The sequence below is a fragment of the Thunnus thynnus genome, chromosome 17 (assembly GCF_963924715.1).
Source record: "Thunnus thynnus chromosome 17, fThuThy2.1, whole genome shotgun sequence".
In the NCBI taxonomy this organism is placed as follows: domain Eukaryota; kingdom Metazoa; phylum Chordata; class Actinopteri; order Scombriformes; family Scombridae; genus Thunnus; species Thunnus thynnus.
The window spans coordinates 2189736-2211496 of record NC_089533.1 but is presented as its reverse complement, the minus strand read 5'-3'; the positions used below and the strand labels follow the sequence as shown (position 1 = coordinate 2211496).

Here is a 21761-nt window from a genome sequence, read left to right as displayed (position 1 = left end):
CCAAATGAATGTGACTGACTAGCTTGAACATTGGTTGAGCAGTTTATTAATGTTGCATAGCAACCACAGGCAGCCGGGGACTACTTTCTTGTAAATGACTCTAGTAATGCAACTGTTATTTAATAAAACAGTTTTTGTTGGATTGTCTCTATAATTTCTTTTTTGGGATATTTGGTAACCATTTTATGAAAGCAGTATCTCAAGACTGGCCATGGTATATTGTGGTTATATCATAGTGAAGGGGAAAACTTAGCTGTGATGTAATCTCAACATACCACAGCCAGTGGTGAGATATGGCTAAATCTGCACCTGTAGTGACTGAATGTTGTGATCTCAACAGTGCAGGAGGCAGGTTTCAGAGCAGACAGCACCCTCTGCTGGCCTTTCCTCAACTCCTTGTTTCCTCTTCTCCTTCTCTCAGCTTTATATATTACATATAGCACAAATATATGTGTATACAGTATACAAACATATATAGACCCATACTTTTATATCACAGTAGTAGAAGAAGTATTCAAATGACTGATTGATATATTGATATTGATATGACGTCATTAGATTATTAATAATGAAGCATCAGTGTTAGAGCAGCATGTTACTGTTGTAGCTGCTGGAGGTGGAGCTAGTTTACACTACTTTATATACAGTTAGCTAGTTTAGTCCAGTGGTTCCCAACCTAGGGGTCGGGCCCCTCCAAAGGGTCAGCAGATAAATCTGAGGGGTCGTGAGATGATTAATGGGAGAGGAAAGAAGAAAAAACAAAGTTCTGATACACAAATCTGTTTTCAGTTTTTGGACTTTTTCTCTAATCTTTGATTTTTGCTGAAATATTGGATCATTTGAAAATTTATTGAAATGAAAGCATGTGAGAAGTTTCGAGGGAAAAATCACTATTTGGTGGAGCTGTTAACAACTCATAGACATGTGAAATGTGACCCCGACTACACACTGCTTTTTGTAATACAATATTTGCATCCAACCAGAAAGTTCAAATAGTAGAATACTGATGAAGCAATATTTACAGGCGAGAATATGTGAGATATATTGTTATATAAACACAAAAATATACAGATAATAAATGTATTGTTATTATTATTATTACTATCGTTATTATTGTTATTATTGCTGTTATTATGCTTCTCCGTGTCTCTCTCCCCTCTCCCTCTCTCAAGCCAACCGGTCGAGGCAGATGGCGCCCACCTAGAGTCCGGTTCTGCTTGAGGTTTCTTCTCGTTAAAGGGGAGATTTTCCTTGCCGCTGTTGCCAAGTGAAGAGTACGGTCCAGACCTGCTCTATGTAGAAAGTGCCCGGAAATAACTTTGTTATGATTGGACGCTGTATAAATAAAATTGAATTGAATTGAAAATTAAAGTAAAAAGAACGAGGCAATATTTACAAATAAGGTACAAGGGATAAAGCATGTATAAGTTACATACAGATGAAATGAAATGAATATTACATATGAGAATAAGTGCAGACAATTTGTTTTTCTGTTTGATAAATAGCGTGCAAAACAGGTGAGAGGGCGGGCAGTGAGGTCCCGAGGTACACAGTGAAAAAAATGAAAAACTAGTAAAACCAGTCACTTGAATTTAAAATGAAACAAGATAAAAGCAAAAGACAGAGACACATAAAATGTATAAGAGAGAAATAAAAGTTTCTGTCTAGATTTTTCTGGGTTTTTCTCCACTTTCAGGTTGATTCGAGAGACTTCTGGTAAAATCTGCATCAAGCGGTCAGAGTTAGTACAAGATGTTGGTTTCACAATAAGACGAGTGTGTGTTCATTCCCACTTACTACAGCTTGTGTTCATTAGGAGGCATTTTATCTTGAAGTCAGTAACAGGAAGTTTTGCCTTGCATTGATGCTGACTTGACAGTTTGTGTGTGAAACGTCTAGAAACAGCCAGACAGTCGACTTCCTCAGATATAAGAGACAGAAACAGAGACAGAAACAGATCAAACCAGCAGAAGATCCAGAGAGGAAGGAGAAGATCAATCCTCTTCAAAACACACACAACTCAAGGCTTAACTGTAAGTTCACACTTTGTTTCTGATGACAAAAGTAGTTTTATGACAATATTTTGATATTTACATTCATTTATACAGTTATGGTGTATAGAAGTTGCAGTATATATGTAGATAAATAGTTTGTATGAGCTTTCCTGAAAAATGTTAATTACATTTCTGTAATTGACCTTGAAGAGAGGCTGTAATAATTATGAGCAACAATTTATAAGATGCCAATTTTGGAAAGATCATTGCTTTCTTGTTGTAGCGACTGTCGTAAGTGATGTAGTATTTTGGAGTATGACATTTTTCATTCAGTAGATGTATTTATGCTTCAACCTCAACAATATTAATAATGACAAATAATTAAATAAGAAGAATATATAATAGGAAGAATAAATAATGACCAAACTCCATCTCAAAAACTGTCAATTTAATGCTGCTTTGTTCTTCAGATTGAACTACAGTTCTGTGACATTCATTTTAAGTATTTAGGCTCATCACAAACATTTTTTTAAATTTCTGCATTACTGCAATCAACGTTAAAGAGAAACTGTAATTATAGGTGATAATTTATAGGAAGTGATGCAGTATTTTAAAGTATGACATGTTTTATTCAGTAGACCTGACCAGAAAATTACATACCAAGGCAATAGTAAAGAGATTTTGGGATGAACAAAACTTAAACGATTAATTCAGAACTTCATTAATTCAGTCTCTCTTGTTCAGCTGCTGGCTTAACACTGATATATGTTGTGTTACATTTCTAACTTCACTTTCTAATTTCTGTCTCTGCATCTTTAGGACACAAATTCAAAACAACCAAGATGTCTGCAGGCAAAGGCGTAGCTATCGGCATTGACCTGGGTACCACCTACTCCTGTGTGGGGGTTTTCCAGCACGGAAAAGTAGAAATCATCGCCAATGACCAGGGCAACAGGACCACCCCCAGCTATGTGGCGTTCACGGACACCGAGAGGCTGATCGGGGACGCAGCCAAGAACCAGGTGGCTTTGAACCCCAGCAACACTGTATTTGATGCCAAGCGACTGATTGGAAGAAAGTTTGATGAGCCAGTGGTGCAGGCGGACATGAAGCACTGGCCCTTCAAGGTGGTCGGAGATGGAGGGAAGCCCAAAATTCAAGTGGAATACAAAGGGGAGAACAAAACCTTCTTCCCTGAGGAGGTCTCCTCCATGGTCCTGGTGAAGATGAAGGAGATTGCTGAGGCCTACCTCGGCCAAACAGTGTCCAACGCAGTCATCACAGTCCCGGCATACTTCAACGACTCACAGCGACAGGCCACTAAAGACGCAGGCGTCATCGCAGGACTGAACGTCCTGAGAATCATCAACGAGCCCACAGCAGCTGCCATCGCATACGGTCTGGACAAAGGCAAGTCAGCAGAACGTAACGTCCTGATCTTTGACCTGGGCGGAGGCACCTTTGACTTGTCCATCCTGACAATTGAAGATGGTATCTTTGAGGTCAAAGCCACAGCTGGAGACACTCACCTGGGCGGAGAAGACTTTGACAACCGCATGGTCAACCATTTTGTAGAGGAGTTCAAGAGGAAACACAAGAAGGACATCAGTCATAACAAGAGAGCCTTGAGGAGGCTGCGCACAGCTTGTGAGAGGGCCAAGAGAACCCTGTCCTCCAGCTCCCAGGCCAGCATTGAGATCGACTCTCTGTTTGAAGGTATTGACTTCTACACCTCCATCACCAGGGCTCGTTTTGAGGAGCTGTGCTCTGACCTGTTCAGGGGAACATTAGAGCCAGTGGAGAAAGCCCTGAGGGACGCCAAAATGGATAAAGGACAGATCCACGACATCGTTCTGGTGGGAGGCTCCACCCGAATCCCCAAAATCCAGAAACTCCTGCAGGATTTCTTCAATGGCAGGGAGCTGAACAAGAGCATCAACCCAGACGAGGCGGTGGCTTATGGTGCCGCCGTCCAGGCCGCCATTCTCTCAGGTGATACCTCAGGCAACGTTCAGGACCTGTTGCTGCTGGATGTGGCACCTCTGTCCCTGGGTATCGAGACAGCCGGAGGAGTCATGACATCCCTGATTAAACGTAACACCACCATCCCTGCTAAACAAACCCAGACTTTCACCACCTACTCTGACAACCAGCCCGGGGTCCTCATCCAGGTCTACGAAGGGGAGAGAGCCATGACCAAAGACAACAATCTGCTGGGCAAGTTTGAGCTGACAGGACTCCCACCTGCTCCTCGAGGGGTCCCACAGATCGAGGTCACCTTTGACATCGATGCCAACGGCATTTTGAACGTGTCGGCGGTGGACAAAAGCACCGGCAAAGAGAACAAGATCACCATCACCAACGACAAGGGCCGACTGAGCAAAGAAGAGATCGAGAGGATGGTGCAGGACGGTGAAAAATACAAAGCTGAGGATGAGCTTCAGAGGGACAGAATCGCTGCGAAGAACTCGCTGGAGTCCTACGCCTTCAACATGAAGAGCAGTGTGCAGGATGAGAACATAAAGGGCAAAATCAGCGAGGAGGACCAGAAGAAGGTGATTGAGAAGTGTGACGAGACCATCAGCTGGCTGGAGAACAACCAGCTGGCTGATAAAGAGGAGTACCAACACCAGCAGAAAGAGCTGGAGAAAGTGTGTAACCCCGTCATCAGCAAGTTGTATCAGGGAGGAATGCCTGCAGGCAGCTGTGGACAGCAGGCACGAGCTGGCTCCCAGGGGCCCACCATTGAGGAAGTGGACTAAAGTGGCCTTTAATATGGACTCTATGATCACTGGAACTGTTTAAAATACAACTGTAACTATATGCTTTATGTTCACAAGTTTGGGCTTTATTTTATATATGATATAAGATCCTAAATGTTTATATATTTTCAATGTAAGTATATACATTTAATCTCTGCATTATGAAACAACAATTCAATAGGACTTTGATACCAATATGTTTTTGTCCATATCATATTTGCAATGTTGTAAAGATCTTGAAATTGTAAATATATTTTCCTAGATGTTGCAATAAAAATATAAACCTTACAATTTTATTTTACTGTTTTTCAATCTAATACATACTTAGATGTTACAAACTTCCAGAGACTTCATGTATTCATGTAAATTTAATAGTCTTTCAGTGGAAGTAATAAAGACACAGAATCATGAGGAAAATCTTTTAAAATGATCTACATTTATCCATCATCACCTGGCAGTCAGAGCTCCTCATGGATCAAAAATCTAAGTAAATGCTCCTAAAATGTGAGAACACCGTTTTTCACTGGTCTATGTTGTTCTTTAGTCATATATTTTTTGACATGTAGCAGCAAGGCTCTATGGATGGTGATGTCTGTCTCTCTGTCAGTCCACCACTTTGGTCCAAATGGAAATATCTCAACAATTATTAAACTGATTTCTACTTTTACATTTACATTTTTCTTTTAGCAGATGCTTTTATCCAAAGTGACATACATCTGAAACTGATACAACACAAGCAGGGATCTAGTCAGGAGACAACCATACGAGTAAGTGCCATAAAGCTTAAGATAGAGTCCGACAGGACGTAGATACCAACAGGCAGTGCAACAAGGCAATGCATAGATTGCATAGAGGCAGGTTTTTTTTTCCTCTCTACCTCCAGTCCATCAAGTGCAGAGGTGTTTGCGAAAGAGATTTAGAGGGACTCTGCAGATCTAGCAGAGTTAGGTAACTCGTTCCACCACCGGGGAACTACAAAGGACAAGAGTCAAGCTGGCAACTTAGGGCCCTGTTGTGGTGGTGGTACCGGGCGCCCTTCATAGGCATAGCGTAGTGAGCGAGAGAGAGTGTAGACTTGAATGATGGAGTTCAGGTAGGCAGAAGCCATTTTAGTTGCTGATTTGTAAGCAAATTTTCTATTAAATTTAGTACAAACATTTATGTTCCTTAGAGGATAAATCCTACTGACTTGATCCTCTAACTTTTCCTTTAGACCTACCAAAAATAAAACAGTTACTGCTGTTGAACCGTTTTCATTACAGTCATTATCAAAGGTAACTCTCTTTAAGAAAAGGTTAAAGAAGTCCTATTCATATGGACACACAACTGTTGTTTTAAGACACACTTGAAAAATTGAGAACCTGTGCTTTAAGGTTGAACGAGGATTCAAAATAAGCCCAGTTGGTGATCCAGTTTGAGCTCTGGGAACATGAGACTTAACAACCATTTAATTAATCAATTTCAAGATCATGAATCACAGTCCCTTGATGAGTCCACATAGCCTATAATATGCAATTCAGATGTAAAGAATTACAGTAGATGAATCAGACTTCGAGGTTGACTGAACTGGGATCCATCAGGATGGAGTAGTGTCAAAGTCTCAGTGATGGACATTGGAAGAAGTACTCAGATCCTTTACTGAAGTAAAAGTATCAATATAGCGATGTAAAAATACTCCATTAGAAGTAAAAGCCCTCCATGAAAAATCCTACTACAGTAAAAGTACATAAGTATTATGAGCTTGATGTAGTTAAAGTATTGCAGTAAAAGTAGTGGTTTGGTCCCTCTGACTGATATATTATTATATATGACATCATTAGATTATTAATAGTGAAGCATCAGTGTTAGAGCAGCATGTTACTGTTGTAGCTGCTGGAGGTGGAGCTAGTTTACACTACTTTATATACAGTTAGCTAGTTTAGTCCAGTGGTTCCCAACCTAGGGGTCGGGCCCCTCCAAAGGGTCAGCAGATAAATCTGAGGGGTGGTGAGATGATTAATGGGAGAGGAAAGAAGAAAAAACAAAGTTCTGATACACAAATCTGTTTTCAGTTTTTGGACTTTTTCTCTAATCTTTTAACATTTATTGAAATGAAAGCATGTGAGAAGTTTAGAGGGAAAAATCACTATTTGGTGGAGCTGTTAACAACTCATAGACATGTGAAATGTGACCCTGACTACACACTGCTTTTTGTAAGACGTCAAAAGCCAAAAAGGTTGGAAACCACTGGTTTCATCTTTAACAATGTGTTGTATTTTAAAAGCTTGTTATATTATCCATTGTGTCAAATCTGCATCTGAAAAGCAACTAAAGCTGTCAAATAAATGTAGTGGAGTAGAAAGTACAATATTTCCCTCTGAAATGTAGTGGAGTGGAAGTATAAAGTGGCATCACATGGAAATACTCAAGTAAAATACAAGGACCTCAAAATTGTACTTAAGTAGGCTACAGTAGACCTAACTTGAGTAAATGTAGCCTACTTTCCACCACTAGTGATGGACCCAGTCCCAGACTGGATTATTTGTTTGTTTGTGTGTTTGTTTGAAGGGCTGGAGGGTGGAAGCAGGACTCGACGGTCCCTCACTACTTCTCTGTCCGTTCATTGTCACAAGTTAGTGAAGCGGCTCATTTATTGACATCCAGCGGTTTTAACGGCAGCTGTCAAGAACGAGCGTTGCACTCGCCGACCTGCCAATTCTCGCGAGAACCGGGACAGTGCGCGAGAAGAACGGGTCCAGGCAAGGCATAGCAATGTTCATATTTAGCAACAACAACAACCTTTACGAACATAATTATCCCGCTGTGTAGGCTGGAGGAGTGCTGAATTATTGGCCTGTTCCACCCACAAAGACACGGATGAAAACACCGGACTGTGACGTACAGGTAGAGAAAACACAGCGACTTGTTTTGAGGCAATATTGATAGCTAGCGAGCTGGTTTATTAATAGCTAGTTAGCTGGCTAACGGTTAGCTTAGCTCGCAAAGAATCTTTTCGTGATGATTCAATATTTGGTAATTTAGGCGACAGGTTGCAGCAGCCAGCACAAAATAAGATGCATATAGCTAACATCTACAACTTTAAGGTGTTAATTAGTGCCAGATAGGAAAGGAAGTTAACGTTAGATAGCCATTGTTAGCGAGCTAACGTTACACGTCTTTAAAGAAAGCTGAATGAGCAAATCACACATTGCTGGCTGGTTAACGTTAGCATGCAAGCGACTGATATACTCATCTCTCTCAGCGTTTCACTGTATAATACTTGTGGTTATCAATCGTTAATAATTGTCCTTGTGAGTTTATTTGTATGACATGCAAAGACAGACTACAGTAGCTTGTCACATGCCACATTTGATTATTACTGACATAACAAATAACAACAGATTGATGTAAAGCAGAGAAACATCTGGTCATTTAAGCAGCTGTTTAACGCAGATAAACATTTCATCCTCTAAATCTCAGTGGTGGAAAATAACTAAGGACATATACTCTTAAGTACAATTTTGAGGTACTTGTACTCTACTTGAGTATTTCCATGTGATGCTACTTTATTCTTCCACTCAACTAGCTTTCAGAGGGAAATATTGTACTTTCTACTCCACTACATTTATTTTACAGCTTTAGTTACTTTTCAGATGCAGATTTGACACAATGGATAATATAACAAGCTTTTAAAATACAACACATTGTTAAAGATGAAACCAGTGGTTTCCAACCTTTTTGGCTTTTGACGTCTTACAAAAAGCAGTGTGTAGTCGGGGTCACATTTCACATGTCTATGAGTTGTTAACAGCTCCACCAAATAGTGATTTTTCCCTCTAAACTTCTCACATGCTTTCATTTCAATAAATGTTAAAAGATTAGAGAAAAAGTCCAAAAACTGAAAACAGATTTGTGTATCAGAACTTTGTTTTTTCTTCTTTCCTCTCCCATTAATCATCTCACGACCCCTCAGATTTATCTGCTGACCCTTTGGAGGGGCCCGACCCCTAGGTTGGGAATCGCTGGACTAAACTAGCTAACTGTATATAAAGTAGTGTAAACTAGCTCCACCTCCAGCAGCTACAACAGTAACATGCTGCTCTAACACTGATGCTTCACTATTAATAATCTAATGATGTCATATATAATAATATATCAGTCAGAGGGACCAAACCACTACTTTTACTGCAATACTTTAACTACATCAAGCTCATAATACTTATGTACTTTTACTGCAATACTTTAACTACATCAAGCTCATAATACTTATGTACTTTTACTGTAGTAGGATTTTTCATGGAGGACTTTTATTTGTAATAAAGTAGTTTTACATTGCTGTATTGGTACTTTTACTTGAGTAAAGGATGTGAGTATTTCTTCCACCACTGTCTTAATCCAAATGTGTGATAATGCAGGTTTCCTCTCTGGGGATGAATTTGTTTGTGTGCAGTTTTCTGTGGTGGAAGGTAGAAGTGTGTTCAGACCCAAAAAAGTAAAAACACAAAAATATGAAAATACTAAATTTCAAGTAAAAGTCCTGCATTGAAAATCTTACGGCATGAGCATGTACTTTGAGTACTGAAATACAAATCAATAGTAAAAATACTATTAATGCAGCAGAATGACCCCTGCTAGTATTTTACTATTACACATGAGGTTATTGGAGAATTATCACCAATGCATAAACATGTAAGAAACATTTTAATGTTGTAACTGGTGGAGTTGGAGATGAATGAATAATAATGCTTGATATTTTAAAAAATGAATCATATGATTTGTTTGTATGATGTTAGTCTGCAACATAACTACAGCTGTCAAATAAATATAGTAGAGTAGAAAGTACAGTTGCTTCCTCTGAAATGAAGCAGAGTAGAAGTATGAAGTATTATAAAGTACAAGTACTGTAAATGTTTTCATGGATGTTTCCACCAGTTTTGATTCAGACACTCAAGAATTTAGGAACAGTTTTCTTATTACTTTCTTACCTTTGAGCTGCATATCAAGCTAATAACAGATCTGCTTTTTTTTTCATGTAACATGACGTCCAGGTTTATCAGTTATGGACATCAGAATCTTTGTACACAAACTCTCATAACACCCAAAAGTTATAATTCAGTTTTGATCATATTACACCTGTCCTGATGTCTTCACAATACAAGACAGAGTGTATTTAAAAAACCCTCCTTCTGACTCATAAAGCTTTTTAATTGACTGGCTACATGTCCAGTTTTAATACTCAATCATGTCCTTTATGTTGCTGCTCAAAGATTAATTTAAAAATCTACACCGAGCTAAATGCAGCTTCAGGAGGAAGGCTCTGTTGGGATATTCAAATTATTCGTACTCTTAATTCTGTCGTCGTTGTGTTAAATTTCTTAACCTCAATCCTGTTGTATTAACATTCTTACCTGTATGTTTGGGATTCTGTGTCTATATACATGTACGTTCACTCACTGGACACTTTATTAGAAACACCTGTTCAATCTAAAGTAAACCGATGCCACATCATAAATTCTACTTTTATGAAGATTATAAATGTTCAGCTTTTGTTGACATTGTGAGAAAGGTAACCGATGAATGATAATAACGACTGCAGCTGTAACATGTGTAGTATAAATGATGTGATGTACACTATAAATAAATGAAGTTGCAGTTTGTGTTGTTACAGGATGTGGCCGCGCTCCTCTGGATGTTTGACAGACGGTGAAGAAGGAGCAGACCTCGCGAATCTCACACATCTAACCTCCTCTACCCTTCCATTTACTGGATGTCTGAAACCTGTATTTTCTTGTTGAAATGATAAAGTATTTAATTTCACAAAATAATGTAGCGATAAGCTTAGCCTCAGAGATATTTGACCTCTATTAAAGCCCATCATGCATGGGTCCGGAGCGTTGTCTTTTTAACTCTTAGGTTTTTTTTTCGATGGCGCCGAGCACAACACTTAAGTTCACACCCATTTGTAAATGATTAGACCAATGTGCCGTGTTTGCCCCCAGTCAGTTACCCCAGCTGTGCAATCACTTCAGCTTTCTGTTGTATGTTTGAAGTGATTTGATAGAACCATCAAGCCAATCAGGAGAATGAACGGCTCTCTTTTAACCCCACCCAGCCCGCGGGCGGCAAACTCCTCACCTTTACCTCCCTCGCCCTCCCCGTCACCCTCCCCGCCGTCTCCCTCTCTGCTGCCCCTCTCCCCCCGGCCGCCCCCTCTCCCACCACTGGTGAGCCCTCCTCCCCAGGCTCACCCGTCCTCCCTGTCGGACACCCCCACGCCGTCCCCCTCGCCTTGCCTGAGCTGGACCGAATTCTGTGAGCTCCACGCGCGTGTCGCAGCTGGTGACTTTGCACGCCACTTTCGGGCTTTCCTCCTGGAGAACCCCCACTACTCCCCGGATTCAGCAGCCGCCTTCTGCCGTCGCTTCACTGACCGCTTTGTTCGTCACTTCCAGAGCGAGCTGGAGGGGGCGCTCCCTCCGAGCTGTGCTTCTGGGAGGGAGGAGATGGTGAGCTGGGCTCCCCAGTCAGATGCTACTTCCCTGGAAGAGGAAGCGGTCTCACCCCTGTCGGCGTCCGGGGGTGCTGTCCTCCCGTGTCCCCCGGCCAACACGACGCGGGGCTTATCCAAGCCCGCGCCGACGCGGCTCGTGCTGGAGAACCGCAGCGGGGACAGGTTTCAAGATTCTTACGCCCACAGCCAAGTCCTACCTCCATCTTCATCGTCGTCATGTTGCTCCTCGGTGGGAGGGAATAACGGCAGGCGCGAGGAGAGGGGCGCCATGATGATCATGACCCCTGGGAACGGGGAAGCACCGGTCGAGGAAGAGGAGGACAGCTGGCTCGGGGTAGCGTCTGTGGGGGAAGACGTTGAGCCAGACGAGCGGGATGCTGAGTCCACAGAGGTCGACAGTGCAGACCCCTCCCACACTCCTCAGATTCCACCTTCCTCTGTCACTCCTCCGCCCGGCTCCAAAGGTAACAGCACACCCAACTCCTCCAAAAACAAACTGAAGAAGCGCTTCTCGCTGCGGAGTGTGGGTCGTAGTGTTCGGGGGAGTGTCAGAGGAATCCTGCACTGGCGAAGCTCCTCCAGCGACTCGGCCCAGAGCCAGCTGCCCTCCAGCTACAGCTACACGATGGGTGTGCAGGACGCCACCCTGGTGTCAACCTCCAAGAGGAACTCTGGTACACAGCCTCCTACACCCACCTCGTCCATGCCCGTCTCTCTGTCCATGCCCCTCTCCCTCCCCCACTCCTCCTCCTCCTCTCTGCCCCCCTCATCTTCAAGCAGCGCCACCTCTCTGTCTCTTTCGGAAGCCGCTCGGGATCGGCGGCGGAGCAATGGCGAAGGCGGCGAGAAGGAGAAGTGGAGCCATCGTCTGGAGAAACTCAGACTGTCGCGATCCCCTCCTCCTGTCCTCACCTCGACCGCCGCCGGCTCTCACTCCGCCTCCTCCACGCTGCCTCCGAGCAGCGCGGCCGCCGCCGCCATGGGACCTCCGAGGAAGGTGGGCCGGCTGGTGCGGGAGGGCGGGGTGAGCGTCAGCTCATCCAACGACGAGTTAGGCGGGAGCCACGGATTTTCTGGCTTCTCGTTCGGTCTACTGCATCACGGTACAGACAACAACAACGCTGCCTCAGCTTCATCTGCCGCAGCCCAGGCGGGTCCGGCGCAGCCTCTGGCGAGCGGCGGGAACGTGCCCTGGAGAGGAGGACGCTGGCATAAATGTCGTCTGGTCCTCAGAGAGCGGGACAGAGAAGGCGGCGAGCGGGGAGAGGAGTACTACCTGGAATTCTTCATTCCACCCAAAGTAAGTGTTTCCCTCCTGTGAAGCAGATGGTGGTTAACGTAACATATAAGGGTTAAAACATTTAGTCAATGAATCAAATATTCTCTGATTGTTGCTTCTCCAGTGTGACGATTTGTAGATTTAATGTCTTGAAGGCGTTATGTTTCACTTCTGTCTGATATTTATGTTTTATTACTCGTTATATTTTGAATGTAAAGACACCGAAAATGATTTGATTTTAAATGTATGAAATAATTTTAATGTGAATGTTTTCAATTCACATTATTATTATTATTATTATTATTATTGTACATTTTACTATGTTTTCTCTTTTCCTTTATGATTTTACATATTTTATAAACTCTAAAATCTCATAAAAACAAAAAAGATTTAATACACAGTTAAGTTTTGTTGGATTGTTGGTAGGACAGAATAAGATATGATGACGTCACATCGGGCTCTCGGAAATTGAAGGTGTTTTTAAATATAATTTATATTAAAAGGAATTATAATCATTGTAATGTATATAATTGTCAGATGATAGTCGTTACAGCTATAAGAGTATTTTATGTTTAATGACTGAAGTATAAGATTTACTGTTCAGGTGGTTCATTTACCAGCTGCTGTAATGATGGATGTTAAGTTAAGTAGTAAAGAGTTCTGACGATTAATTGATTGAAAACTAATCTGCAGCTATTTTGATAATTGATTGTTTCATTTTTCAAGCAAAAATGCTAAAAAAGTCTTTGGTTCATTTATTGTGTTTCCTTGTTTTATGTGATATTAAATGGAACATCTTCAGTGTTTGGACTGTTGTTCACACCCAGCATGATAACTATAAATATATATATATCGTTTTAATAAGTCGTACTAATGCGAGCGGACGGCGGAGTCCTCAGCGCAGCTTTAACGACAACAACGACGGTGACGAATGATACGTTTGGATCACTTTCAGAGTGATTTGATGAACAATACAAACACTGACAGCCAATCAGAATCCATCCTCTAAACCAATACGGCACGACACGATCTCCATCTAGCCCGACGTCTCCAGTAAAACCTCAAAAACCTGCATATTTCATCTTAATTCTGTAAACTAACTGACGACTTTATTTATTTATATTTATTTATTTTAATGCGGTTTTTCTCACCATTGACACACTGTCAACGACACCCAGAGGTGATTTCTTTAGATAAGTTTGTATAACGTTAGAAAACAACAAAGTTAGCGACTCTTTTAGGCTTCAGATCTGTGTTCGGACCGTGTTTTCCTGCCACGGCGCGGTAAAAGCTGCTCGTCTGTGCGTTTCAGCGTCTGCTACCGTCGGTCCGTGCAGTTCGGGTCTGTAAACACTGAGACATCACAGCAGCTCGTGTCTTTCTCTGTGCAACGTACAGCAGTAACAAGTCATCAATATCCATTTCCCCGAGCTGCCCACACAAGCTAGAACATGCAGCGCGTGCTCGGCGCCGCTGTTTACACAACGTCATCGTTCATAAGCGCATCATCGTTATCGTTCCTGGTGTGGAGGCCCTTTAGACCTATAATGAAAGTATTTGTTAGTTAGTGTACAGCAGTGGAGAAACATCAGTTATCGATCTGCTTCGTGTGTCTCTCCAGTCGTCAAAGCCTCGGCTGACTGTCCCCTGCTGCTCTATCGTGGACGTGAGGAGCACCACGGCGCTGGAGGTCCCCGATAAGGAGAACACCTTCCTGCTGCAGGTAACCGATCACTCTCTCATCTTTACTTTACTCACTAGTGTCTGCGTTCACACTCAGCATCCTGCGGTGGTTTATTCCTTTAACCGGTAATATGAATCTCAGTAGAGCTGAAACCATCAGTGGATTAGACAGAAAATTCATCTTATTTTAATAACCAATTAATCATTTATGTTGAACACACAAAAATGTTGAACATTCTGTTTTTGTCTTCATTTTGTATCATTATAAATTTAATATCTTTGTGTTTTGTTTGGGCTCTGACAGATTACATTCAGCCTTTTTCACAGTTTTCCGTCATTTTGAAGATGAAACCAGCAGATTAACTGCTGATGAAGATAATTGTCAGTTTCAGGCCTAAATAGTCGTAGTTAGTAGTTGAAAGACCTGACAGACAATCTGTTGTGTGAAGTTGTACTCGGACTATAATCAAACGTTTGTGTAGTTTCTACTCTGAAGCTTCGTCCTCTGTCTGTCTTGTTGTCCCGTCAGGTGGAAGGGTCGGCGCAGTACGTGATCGAAACACGCGACGCTGTTCAGATGAGAGCCTGGCTGAGCGACATCAGGAACGGCATCTGTCTCAGGTAACATACGGAGGCGTTTTAGCTGCTCCAACAGGAACTAAAGGATCTCCAGCAGGTCTCCTCTCTGTCTGTCTGTCTGTTAGTGTGTTTGAGGGTTTTAACCACCAGTCTGTCCCCCACAGTGAGCAGGAAGATGCTGAAGGTGTGTGCGTGGGGCCGTTAGACATCAGCGGGACGCCTGAGATCGTCGACCGTCTTTCACAAGGTTCGTGTGTGACGCTGTGAGCTTTACAGCACATTGCAGCAGGTCTGCAATGTGCTGGCCGTGTGATTGCAGTGTCCCCTCTCCCCTCATTTCCTGTCTCTCTCTACTGCAAAACACCCCGAAAATACCATGAAAATCCAAGCAGATGTCTTGGTAATCTGGCCAGTCAGGACATCTTGCTGTGGACCTAAAAAGTTGTTGGTTTCATAATTCCTGGAACGTATTTATAACTTATAACTCTTCTCTCTGGTGCTTTTTGGTCGTCTCAGTGTGTTACGGAGGTATCGGAGGCTCCTCACCTCTGATGGATCCTCTCCCACCAGAGTTGCCACCTCGAGCCCCGCTGGACGAACCGGATGGCCGGGTTCTCGGGGGAGGCGGGGCTAGTCTGGGCACACCGTTCGCTGAGACGCCAGACGCCACAGGTGAACACTGTCACGTTTTTTTATTTATTTATTTGTTTTTTTTTAAAGAAGACATATTCCTGAAGACATGTTTTATTATTCCTTGTCTCATTTTCCCTGCAGCAGACCTCTACTATCATCACAGTCTTTTTGATCCTCACGCTGTCCCGTTTTTAAATATTTATAATTCTTACATGTCGTAGTATCTGACGACATGTTTCTGATGAGATGAAGTTTACATAATTTTACATTTTGAGCAGCAGTTATGTAGATTTTTGTTCCTTTTATATATTTCTTCAACCAAGAATGACCCATATTTACCTTTTTTATGATGAACAAACAGCATTGTGCAGGTGGATTAGGGTGGAAATAAGGGATAGCCCAGATTAACATGTATCCATATAAATATATTGTATTGTTTTAGACAAAGGCAGAGAGCAGAAAATGTGACGTCCATCTCTTGTTTCACGACCAAAAGCAGAACGAGAAGCAAGAAAAGACGTGTGTTTGTAAAATACGTTGAAAATGTTATTAAGAAACACGAGACCATATGTTTGTTTTATTAAAACCTTTTAAATAGAATTTAATTCCCCATATTTAGCATTTATTAACAATATATGACAATTTAATAACTGGTTTATATAAACACTGTCATGTATTTCTAAGCAGATATAAGAACATTTTAAGTGTTTGTTAACGTACAATATTTATTCTAACTTCTCTTATGAAGACATATTTTATACTATTACAAGTGTGTTTTACTATGTTGTCATTTGATGAATACATTAATAAACACTTATATCTGTTGACAGCTACATTTATAGTGTTATAAACCATTTATTAACTCTTTATTTACTGATTATTGATGCTAAACGGGGGAATCGTTGTCACCTGATAATTGTTCTGATGTTTCTTGGTGTTTTAATTTCCTTATGACACATATCAAGCTTCCAAAAACCCCCAAAAAACCATAACTGATGCAGTAGAGGATTATTGACAATTTATTATTCTTATTCAAATATATAAAAAACATGACTGCATCAAAACTGCAATAAAAACCAATTTCCATTGTGATTTTATATCTGAGATTATTTAAGTGATTTGAACCCAATTAGCAAAACCTCTGATCTGCTGATACACACTGTAAAAGTCTTCCAGTCTTTGTTTAGTCTTTTCTGTTTTTATTGACAATGTTTCGCTTTGATAATTCTACATTTACCATGTTTTCACCTTCAGCATCTCATACGATGCAGTACAGTTGTGAGCAGTTGTGATATTTATCCAACTTAAAGCACATTGAAATGTGTTTATATACATACAGACTGCAAAAAAACCCCCAAAAACATCAACAATGAGTTCACAGACACTAATATGTCATTTACCACCTTTAAAACTGTAAAGCATTAAAGCATCGTTCGTACCTCTCGCCCGTCCCTTCCCACAGGGTCCTTCCTGTTCTCAGAGGTGACGTCCGCTGAGACGGTGGAGCACCCGCTCAGTGAGTGCCAGTGGTTTCACGGCACCTTGTCGCGCCTCAAAGCTGCTCAGCTGGTGTTGGCCGGAGGCCCGGCGAGTCACGGCGTCTTCCTGGTTCGCCAGAGCGAGACACGGCGCGGAGAGTACGTCCTCACCTTTAACTTCCAGGGCAAGGCCAAGGTGAGTCTGGGAGTCGACGTTAATATTCAGTATTTTTCAACCTGGACCTTATTTTCCCATCTTTTTATGACCACGTGACTAAAGGGGATTAATGGGTCCAGTATTGAAACGGGCTGCTATGTAATCCAGTAAACAACCATCAGTATATGTCCACTAACAGTGCTTGTTTTTCCCACCAACAGGCTCAGATTGTTATTACAAGTGTCTGACAACATTATGGAAAGAACCGAGAATACAGAGAATAAAATGTGATTCTTTACCTTTCGCTTGAACCAGTCAGTTGTGTCTCACCAAGTCTCGTATTAAGGAGACGAGTCTTCCTGAAATCCTGTGAGAGGTGACACAGAGTCGGACTACAGACAGTTTAGCTTAGCGTTTATCTAAAAGATTTTTCAAAGTCATGCCTGAATATTTAGCTGATTTCTACAACAACTCAACTCTCACGAGACTTCAGAACGAGACTTCTCCCTAAGCGAGACTTGGTGAGACACAATAACAAACAGACAGGTTCAAGGATCTTATAGCAGCTCGTCCCCATCAGTCACTTAGACACAAAAAGATGGAAAATAAGCTTCAGGTTGAAAAATACCAAAGTTTCCCTTTAAGAAAAAGACAAGTTCTGTTTATATTTACTGTTTCTCACCTAAATGTATTGCGTGTATCCTCGAGGTCTAGCAAACATGTAGCTAGCAGTCTTCGTCTTCCTGTCTTTGATGATGCGTTTCTTTACTGCTGCAGTCACTACTCAGTGGAACAGTGACTGAGTATCACCTCATCCTCATGTACACAACAAAACAAACGTTGCTCAGTAGCGTCACTAGTGGTCAGAAACTCCACAGGGAACCTTCAACAGATGGAAGATTTTATAGTTAATTTTACAGACTGACTGTTTATGAGGAGAAAATGGAATCTGATAACTGGTGGACAGTATTCCCAGTTCTTTATTCCAATTTTTAATTAAAGGATGGCAAATATCTGGCAGTTAGTTTATCTGTCAGGTTAAAGGATAATTGTGATTTTATTTGCAATTGAAGGTGCTTGCACACTGTGAGCGGCTGCTGTATTTTGTATTTTAAATCAGTGGCAGCAGGGCGCAACGCCATCGCCACGGCAACCATTGATGCTACCAGCCTGTACAGCACAGGCTGCTGCTTATCCACCCGTTATAATCTCATCACACTGCTCAACAGAGCAGATTGTGACTTAAAATAGAAGAAATTGTTAGAAATACAACTACTAGTGTGATAAATGTTGTTTATTGTCTGAAACCGGACATTTAAACACCATTTCTCCTCGTCGATCTGTCTGATCTCTGCTACCGAAGACGTAGCCTACTTATATCACTCAGGTTGACCTTTGACTGTCGAGTCCCGGTCTGACTCTTGTTTTCTTCCCATCAGCACCTCCGTCTGTCCCTGAACGAGGACGGTCAGTGCCGAGTGCAGCACCTTTGGTTCCAGTCCATCTTTGACATGTTGGAGCACTTCCGGGTGCATCCGATCCCGCTGGAGTCCGGCGGAGCCTCGGACGTCACGCTCATCAGCTTCGTGGGTGCCACCGCTGTTCGCCAGCCAGGTACGAGCGAGCCCAACACTTGACATGTAAGACAGTGTAGAAAATACAAAACAAGCAACAGTGAGCATAAAGCAAACATGGACACAATTAGGTTACCAAAAATGAATATTCAGCCCTGTTTTAGTTGAAACACTTTACTTTAAGTCCCTTTATTTTTCACGTTTAAGTAGTATACAATATAAACAGGTCATAAATGGTTTATAACACACTATAATGTAGTTGTAACCAGATATAAGTGTTTACTAATGTATTCATCAGCAACTATGCTGCTTTATAAACAGATAATAAATGACAATATAGTAAAACACAGCTGTAATAATGTAAAACATGTCTTCACTGGAGAAGTTAACAAAAAAACAAACACTGTACATTAATAAACACTTAAAATGTTCTTATATCTAATGTAGTATAACTATATCGTAGTGTGTTATGAACCATTTATTAACAGTTAAAGTGTTACTGAAACCTCACAGACAGGTTCTGGCTGCCTGTTGGGACCTGGATTGGCCAATAAATGAGAGAAATGTCTAATTGTGCCTTTTTTTTGTTGTTGTTGTGGAGCAATATTACAGTTGCAATTTAAATTGTGATTATTGTCTGTAAATTAAACCACACTGGTGTATTTGTGGTCTACATCATTTTAAACAAACATAAACACACGTTTATATTATTTCTACATGCATAGAATCAGGTCAAATAACGCAGGTTAACAAGTAAACTTGGCCAGTTTTTCTATGGAAAACTAGTCAGTTTAACCCACATTTATTAAGATATTACATTGATGGTACAGATACAATAGTAGTCCATAGATTTAGCTTTATTTAATTTTTTAAAAATGGATGATAATCGATGCAGCAGAACTAGAGATATCATCTTTTTTTTTCCTCATGAAAACCTGCCGCCTACATTACCCACAATTCAGTGAGAGTTAAGTCAGAAATTAGGAAGAGTTATGCTAGTAGCAGCTAATGTATCCTGGAGCTACAGAGGTCCGGTAACCTCACTTCTCTCTGACTCCACACCTCCAGATTTCTTTCTTTTTCACACTTAAAGTCTTCAGCCCCAACGATCACCGACTCAAGTGACATCACTTGAGGCAATTCATTGTATTTCATGTCAACCTTTCACCTCCTACAGCTTGTTAAGACTGTTTATCAAGTTTTTCAACTGGCTGTAATCATTCCTCCTGTTCATACTGGATATTAAAAGATCCTTCAAATGTGCTTTCAATGGAAGTGATGGAGGATAAAATCCACAGTGTGTCCACTAGGGATGTGCCTGAATAAAAATACATTATTCGGCAAAGCACAAATAGTGTTTTCCCCCGAATATTTGTTTCATACAAATATTTCAAAAATTATTTGTTTTCAGGAAGAAAAATAAACCATGTCAAACACCAGCGTGCAGGTTGTTTACATCACTATGTCAGTGTCTCTCCTCTGCTCCGCTGTGACGTCTATCAGCAGGTCTCAGTGAGGGGAGTCACATCCACCTGCTACATGACGCACATTTCCTAATTTGGACATCAGTCCCAGAGTTGGGAGTGTTCCCCAGAGATAAAGCTAAACTACTGACACACGTGTCATGAACACTTATTGTAACACTTTAATTTTCTAAAATTAAAAGCGTAATAAAAACAAAAACAGGATTTTTAAACCTCTTTCCACTTTTATTCGAATACAAATACAAATAATTTTGCTGCCTCAACAAACACAAATACAAATACTGGGATTTCTGCACATCCCCAGTGTCCACACAGTCATTTAAAAGTCTGTGTGAAGCTTCTATTCAGCTTCAGCAGTCTGAGTTAGTCATATCAAGTGGATATCTGACACATTTACAGTCTTTTTAGCATCAAATTCCCTCTTTGTGTTTCCTCGGACAGTGTTTTCCTGTTGAGCTGCAGGTGGAAGTATAGTAACAAAAAGAGGAACTTTGGCACTAAAAAGACTGTAACGTTGAAAGATATCTACTTGATTTGACTCATTTGGACGCTGAAGCTTCATATTAGCTTCAGATAAACTTTTATATACATTTTTGCACAGAAGGAGGACTGTGGATTTTGTCCTCCATCACTTCCATTGTAAGGTCATTATGAAGGGATCTTCTAATGGTCAGTATGAACAGGAGGAACGATTACAGCAAGAAAAACAGCTTTAATGTTCATTTAGACAGCTGACTGTTGGTTTAAGACAAAGTTGAAACATTGTGAACCCGTCCCTTTGTGTACATTTGCATGCTGAACATGTGTTTCTCTCAGCTGTCTTTACATACGTACTGCATGATATCTGCTGTACAACCTCATCCCTCATATCATATATCCTCCCTTCCCCACATATCTAGAATCACATGTTGGAAAACCAGTGACTGAATGATTTTAAATATAAATCTAGATTTCAGACATTTGTTTAAATATTTAACAGAAATGCCTTTTATACAGAAAGAGAATAGCAGTATAGAGTTAATCCGCTGTGTTATATTATAGAAATGTTTCCGTCTCCACCCTGTCGCCTCCATCTGCCCGCTGTGTTACTGCACCCATCACTGTTCTGACCTCACTGTTGTTGTTGTTGTTGTTGCTGTCTGTCGTATCCGTTGGCTCATCCCTTGCAGGCCGGGACAGGGCAGGCAGTCGGCCTACAGTCTGTGATGTCATCACCACGCGCCATCCTGACTCTCCATCAACCCCCATCTCTGACTGTGTGTAAGTGAGACCGGACTCGGCTGAGAGCAAGTCTGAGAAAAGAAAAAAAAGAAGGGAGTGTGTGGGAGTGAGTGAGGTGATTTCTATGATGCATATTCAGGTTGAACTTTTAAGTTTTTTACACTAAAAATGTCAAGTTTTAAAATGTGAAATCTTTACAGAGACGCTCTGGCGGAGCCTGATGCACAATATTGATTATTTGAACACAGAATAATGGAGGGAGCAGCAGATAGTCGCAGCCTGTTTATATGAAGCACATAGATGAAGGAAGAGTGTAGTTGTTATGAATGATTAGAGATCACATGACTGTAAAGTAACGCCTGTAAGCTCAATCAGGAATTATTATTATTATAATAATAAAATGAATCAGAAAAAGACGAGGGCAGAG

At 41.3% G+C, this 21761-nt stretch overlaps 2 protein-coding genes across 3 annotated transcripts in view; both read left to right on the top strand.

The window, feature by feature from the left end:
* The first annotated feature begins 1877 nt into the window (after positions 1–1877).
* LOC137167927 (heat shock 70 kDa protein 1) lies at positions 1878–5173 on the top strand. Its single transcript, XM_067570282.1, has 2 exons — positions 1878–2033; positions 2814–5173. The coding sequence occupies exon 2, from the start codon at positions 2837–2839 to the stop codon at positions 4754–4756; it is 1920 nt and encodes a 639-aa protein (XP_067426383.1). The 5' UTR covers positions 1878–2033; positions 2814–2836; the 3' UTR covers positions 4757–5173.
* Positions 5174–7456: 2283 nt separating this feature from the next.
* sh2b1 (SH2B adaptor protein 1) overlaps positions 7457–21761 on the top strand; it is a 21467-nt gene continuing 7162 nt past the window's right edge. The window contains exons 1-9 of one of the 2 annotated variants that reach the window (XM_067615475.1): positions 7459–7639; positions 10404–12546; positions 14147–14248; positions 14738–14829; positions 14952–15034; positions 15304–15459; positions 16883–17094; positions 18495–18669; positions 21283–21373. In XM_067615475.1, coding sequence (XP_067471576.1) covers positions 10819–12546; positions 14147–14248; positions 14738–14829; positions 14952–15034; positions 15304–15459; positions 16883–17094; positions 18495–18669; positions 21283–21373 — 2639 coding nt within the window. In that variant the 5' untranslated portion in view covers positions 7459–7639; positions 10404–10818. Of the gene's footprint in view, positions 7640–10403; positions 12547–14146; positions 14249–14737; positions 14830–14951; positions 15035–15303; positions 15460–16882; positions 17095–18494; positions 18670–21282; positions 21374–21761 lie in introns of both variants that reach the window. The other variant, XM_067615476.1, reaches the window with a different exon arrangement.

Excerpts from the sequence above, each read along its gene's own strand:
- LOC137167927 (XM_067570282.1), top strand. The coding sequence starts at position 2,837 with ATGTCTGCAGGCAAAGGCGTAGCTATCGGCATTGACCTGGGTACCACC.